This window comes from Prunus avium, chromosome 5 (genome assembly GCF_965620075.1).
Source record: "Prunus avium chromosome 5, drPruAviu1.hap1.1, whole genome shotgun sequence".
Taxonomy (NCBI): Eukaryota; Viridiplantae; Streptophyta; class Magnoliopsida; order Rosales; family Rosaceae; genus Prunus; species Prunus avium.
The window spans coordinates 27974804-27980540 of NC_142288.1; the positions used below are offsets into that span (position 1 = coordinate 27974804).

The 5737-nt window shown below is 40.5% G+C and overlaps 1 protein-coding gene across 1 annotated transcript; it reads left to right on the forward strand.

Annotated features, from left to right (window-relative positions):
- Positions 1 to 2810: 2810 nt before the first annotated feature.
- Positions 2811 to 4902, forward strand: LOC148294615 (uncharacterized). The gene is made up of 3 exons (XM_088253823.1): positions 2811 to 3256; positions 3586 to 4638; positions 4746 to 4902. The coding sequence occupies exons 1-3, from the start codon at positions 2811 to 2813 to the stop codon at positions 4900 to 4902; spliced, it is 1656 nt and encodes a 551-aa protein (XP_088109949.1).
- The last annotated feature ends 835 nt before the right edge of the window (positions 4903 to 5737 follow it).

Below are 5737 nucleotides of genomic sequence, written 5' to 3' on the forward strand. Positions count from 1 at the left end.
CCACATTGATTCTTCATCAAAAATGACACTTCTAGACAACTCAACCTTTTGAGTTCTCAAATTGAGTACTCTATACCCTTTTTCACAACTGCCATATCCCACAAATATCCCTTTCATTCCAGTTTCCTCCAGCTTGTGTCTTTTCTGAGAGGGAACATGAATGTAGCATAGTGAGCCAAAAATTCTCAAGTGTTTGACACCTGGTTTTCTCCCACTAAACTGTTCAAATGGTGTTGTATTGTCCAAAGCACTTGTTGGACTTCTATTCTGCAGATACACTGCTGTATTTACAGCTTCTCCCCAAAACTTCAGTGGAATCTTCTTTTCATACATCATTGTTCTCGCCATCTCCATCACAGTGCGATTCTTCCTCTCTGCAACCCCATTCTGTTGTGGAGAGTAAGCAACCGTCAACTGTCTCTCTATACCCATCTCTTCACAAAACTTTGAAAAATCCTGAGATGTGTACTCTCCTCCTCTGTCACTTCTCAGTTTTTTAATTTGGTAACCACACTGCAGTTCAACCATGACTTTGAACTTTCTGAAAATTTTCAGTGCTTGGGACTTATACTGCAAGAAAAATATCCAACACATTCTAGTGTGGTCATCAATAAAAGTGAGAAAGTATTTGTTCCCACCAAGAGTCACGGTCTGCATTGGACCACAGATGTCAGAATGAATCAGTTCTAGAGGCTGTGAAGCTCTCCAAACCTTTTCTTTGTTGAAGGAACTTCTGTGACTCTTGCCTATAGCACAGCCAGAACAAACTTTCTCAGCTTCTTGCAATTTAGGCAAACCCTGCACCATATCCTTCTCTTGCAGGAGCATCAAACTAAGGTAGTTTAGATGTCCATATCTCCTGTGCCATAACCAAGATGATTCTTCCAGAGTTGCCTTATTAGCCATGACAGGATTGATATATTGAAGGTCTAAGGGAAAGCATCGGTTCCCTTTCATTTGCACTCTTGCAATCAATTCTTTCATCTGTTTTCCTTCATAAATATCAACCATATTGTCACCAAACACTAACCAATGCCCATGTTCTACCATCTGCCCCACACTCAACAGGTTTTCATCCAATCCAGGCACAATCATTACCTCTTTGATATATTTAGTAACACCTTGCACCTTAATTGCCAAAGTGCCTTTTCCTGTTGATTGTACTAGATCACCAGTACCCATTTTGACTCTACACCTCACATTTCTATCAATATCAACAAGTAGAGACTCATGAGATGTCATATGGTTGCTACATGCACTGTCAATATACCAAACATTCTTATTTCTACTAATAGTGGCAGCATGGCAGGCATAAAACATAGTAGCAGGTTCTGTTACCAGATTTGCAATGTTAGCAAGCTTCCCTGCCTTCACTTGATTGCAGTCCTTGATGAAATGTCCAAACCGGTTGCAGCCATGACACTTTTGCTTTCCTTTAAACCAACACTCACCATGGTGTAGTTTATCACAGTGTTTACACTTTTCCTTGACCTGCTCAGGTTTGTCACCTTGACTGACTGAGTTTTGAGGTTTAGGATCCCATTTTTTACCCTTCGATTTCCAATTCTTCTTTGGCTTAGAGTCACTAGAGGCAGAGTTGAATTGTGCTCCCTTCTGAGTTACACTCATGCTACTGAAGGCTTTCTCAGTAGTGTTCTCAGCATGCCTATCTAGGCGCTGAGCAAATCCTCTCAAGGCAGCAATCACCTCCTGTACCTCAATGGCCTCAATATCCTTAGTTTGCTCAATCACGTAGCAGACTGGATCAAACTCCTTGGTCAAGCTTATAAGCAATTTCTGAACCAAACGCCCTTTGGATAGATCTTCCCCAAGCCCTTTCATCTGATTTACCAACTCAAGTAAACGAGTAAGGTACATTGACAAGGTCTCATCATCCCTCATCCTTGTGTACTCAAAATCACGTCTCAGACCTTGAAGTTTGATAGATCTGACCTGTTTGTCACCATGAAACTCTTGGTGTAAGATATCCCAAGCTCCCTTCGAGGTTTCTTCATTCGAGATTCTGGGAAATATATCATCGGAGACAGCTCCTTGGATGATACCAAGAGCTTTAGCATCCTTCATTAACAGAGCTTCTTTCTCCGATGTTGATGACCCTTCTACCTCAGTCTTCTTCCCCTTCGAATATGAGATTCCAGTTTCCACTAAATCCCAGAGTCCGTGCGATTTGAAAATGGTTCTCATCCGAATCTTCCAAAATTCATAGTTGTCACCATTGAATATTGGAGCTCGAAGATCACCACCACTTGACCCAGCCATTTGAGACCGGAATCGATGAACTGAGTCGGAAATTTCTCGTTGGATTTTCCAAGCTCAGCACACACAGTGTTGACGCCCACTATCCAGATCCAACCTTCGCTCTTGATACCATGTTGAGATTTGGATTAGCAAGAGAGCTCAAAGAGAAGGAAGAGAGTGAGAGAGCTAAGAAGAGAAAAACTAGATTTGGAAATATTCTCAGATGCAATCTGCTGTGCATTGCAGAGATCACACCTTTTGTATTTTCGTATATTCTCATTACATCAGCTCAACCAATCAAATACATCAGCCAATGTGGATATGACACATGGCAACACAAAGGCTAAGAGCCGTTGGAAAATAACTGGCTTCTCTACACCTTACACTTGGCATATTAGCTCAAGTCACTCAACTAAACATATTAGCTTAACCAACTAATCAGAAATTAGCTAGGCAATTTACATTTCAACAGTATCATGGTGCATTGGAAAAATTCTCAGTCATCTGCCGCCGCCGCTGATCTCATCTCGGGTAAAGGCCATGGCTTGACCATGACTTCCCGCCAATATGATCCACAGGGGAAGTTACCGGAGATGGAGAAATCTCCGGTCAAAATATCGGAGATAGAGAAAACCCAAAAGTTCGAATTGCAAACGTCAATACTGGAGCTGCTTAGCCGACTGAGCGGCAGTAATGATATTCCCGTTCAACCCTGCAGTCCCAGCCTGACGATGCCTTCCGCGGCCGCTGATCTCACCCCTGCTGAATACCGTGCCTTGACGAAGTTATCGGAGGTGCTTTCCGCCCAGCTTTCTGCACGGCTATCCGCCCAGCTTTCTGCCCAGCAACTCCAACTGGCCGATACGCAGAAATCAATACTGGAGGAGCTTCGTCTAATACGCTCCAGTAATGCTAGCCTCAGTCAATCCACGACGACTCCAAATTTCACGGTGATTGACGACAGTCCCAACCGTGAGCCCTTTAATCCTCACCCAAGGTCAGTGCATTATGGCTTAGTGGATTTCATGATTCGCCAGTGCATTATGGCTTTGTTTCTCTGTAAAATTGTTGATGTTCTTGATTCGCCAAAAAAGAAAGGATCAATTTTCTTTTTGTTTAGTTTCTCGGAAAATTTAGCATGCATCTTTAATTATATTCTAAGATATTGGCATTTTTACTGTTTTGTTTGTATTCGTCTCTATGTATATATGCTTACTAAAGTAAATGGTGCAGCTTTGACCTTGCTTCATTCATTGAATCTCTCTAGGTAGGAGGTGTTTTGAAAAGATTAATTTGACTTATTCTATCTCTCTCCTCTCTGTCCAGCCCAGAGCATGCATCGATGACTACACATCAGGGGGAAGATAGATCTGTATATTTATTGGTGTCTTTTGATGATAGAAAATACACAAATTCAATCTATAAAGTAACATTCAAACATGGAGGAGTCAATCATGAACCCCCAGTAGTTGGACTCGTGGCAGAGTACTATGACAGTTTTCACATCAAGGGTGCAAGAATTTTCAATCGCTCCAAATTATACATCATTCCAGAGGAAGTTTATAATAAAACTAGCGGGGCCAAATCTTGCAGGCCATTAGGATACAGCATTGACACCAAGACTGGGTCATATTGTTCATCTCTTCCTCCTAGCATAGCCTCTAAACCAGCAGGAACTCTTGTATCTGCTTATGACAAGCTTTACTATGTTGCACTTCCAGGGTCCTCACCATCAATTAAGGAGCCCTCCTTCGAGAGATATGATCCTGATGAAGACGTTTGGGAGCGAATGACTTCTTTTCCATTTTATCGTGACTATGGGAGCCATACGGAAATAATTGGTTATGCCGTTTGTTATGGCGTTATTTTATTTTCATTATTGGACTCTTACATGAATCCATATGTCGTTGCTTTTCATGAGAGTAGAAACCAATGGAATCGAGTGACTTCTGCTTCTTATGCTTCTTTCCGAGGGAGGGCCGTGGTTGTAGGCGACACTATCTATGCCTTGCATGCGCTTATAGAGGAAGTGATTATAACATTCTCATTAAGGATGGACAAAGGTGAAGACGGTGGCATTGCATATTCCCTAAGCCCACTGTTTGTATTGCGTGGCCTGAAGATTGCACGTCCGCCAGTGCGATTTAATGAGCTTAAGACAGGGTATTTGGTTCATTTGGGTAACAAAGACTTTTTTCATGTCAAGACTGGCAGTCCCAATGAAGAAGCACTTCCCGTGGTTCAATATCTTTGTATCACCACATTTCAAATTACTGTTGGAGAAGGAGGAAAACCTATGATTAGAACCATACATTCAACTGTTCATCCTGTGGATATCAAGGGCCGTGAATGGTTCTCACTTGAATTCTGTTTCACGCCGTAAGTTTTCTTCACGTTTATTGTGCTTTCATCAATAAAGTTACATTTGTACATTGGAATTATTTTACATTTTATTTGTAATAAGATTTCTGATTATTATGACTCAGTGAGTTCGGGGATTATGAACCCATAGAAGTGGAGAGTGTGACTAGTATGAATCAGCCAAAACAAGAAGAAACCACTTTGGATGAAGATGATAAGGAGTTTCTGATCCGTAAGGGGACTCGTAGCAGTAAGCTTCGTGCTTGCCCATGGCTATGGTGAAAGAAATGTGTTTACAATGAAATCTTTTTATTTATTTAAATGACCATGAATCAAGAGATTCAATTGTATACGTTTCTTCAAGTGTTTTTATAGCCTTTGGGTTTACTTTCTCATAATATTATTGAGTTTTGCAGTGGAGAAGCCAAACTTGAAGTATAAGGCGCCATGCATCGTGAAAGGGCCAAGCACAAAAACACCCAATTAGGACCGCAAACCGAAAACATGGCGGGAGGGAGGGATTATGAGTGGAAGGAATTTAACTTGTAATGTAAGAAGGTGTTTCATGCATCTATATGACGAATGATGAGTTGGGAAGAAACTGCTTATATAGTTGTCAATTTTGGATTATGGGTTATTGCAAATTTTCTTGCGAGGAGTGAGTTAAGCATATGTACCAAGATTATTGGCTTGCATTTGCTGCATATCTTCCTAAGTTCTCAGTGCTATTTTTACCCTCATATATATGTAAATATATATTTTTTATTGAATTACGATATGGGAGGGTTAGTTAATCTATGGATTGGTGATAATTGATTTCTGGTAAGAATTTATATTTTTGCATATATTCTTAGGTCTCTAGTGGCAAAGTAAATTTGTTGACTTTCAATTTGATCCAATGTGCCAGAGCTGTAGAGCCTAAAACTTGTATATGCTTCTTTATAGCATATAAAATTAGATGAAAAAAATAAAGGAAAATACTATAGAGTGCTACTATTTCCACCCTGGTCCTATTTTTCCACCCACCATTATTCCTAAATTACCCTTTAACTATTAATTCAAGCAAATTCTTTAATTATTAATCCATCGATCTTCATGACCAATCACTAGCATGGGA

Bases quoted from the DNA above. Each gene is read 5' to 3' on its own strand.
- LOC148294615 (XM_088253823.1), top strand. From the start codon at position 2,811: ATGACTTCCCGCCAATATGATCCACAGGGGAAGTTACCGGAGATGGAG. The intron at 3,257-3,585 runs GTCAGTGCATTA...CTCTCTGTCCAG, and splicing joins CCCTTTAATCCTCACCCAAG to CCCAGAGCATGCATCGATGA. The intron at 4,639-4,745 runs GTAAGTTTTCTT...ATTATGACTCAG, and splicing joins CTTGAATTCTGTTTCACGCC to TGAGTTCGGGGATTATGAAC.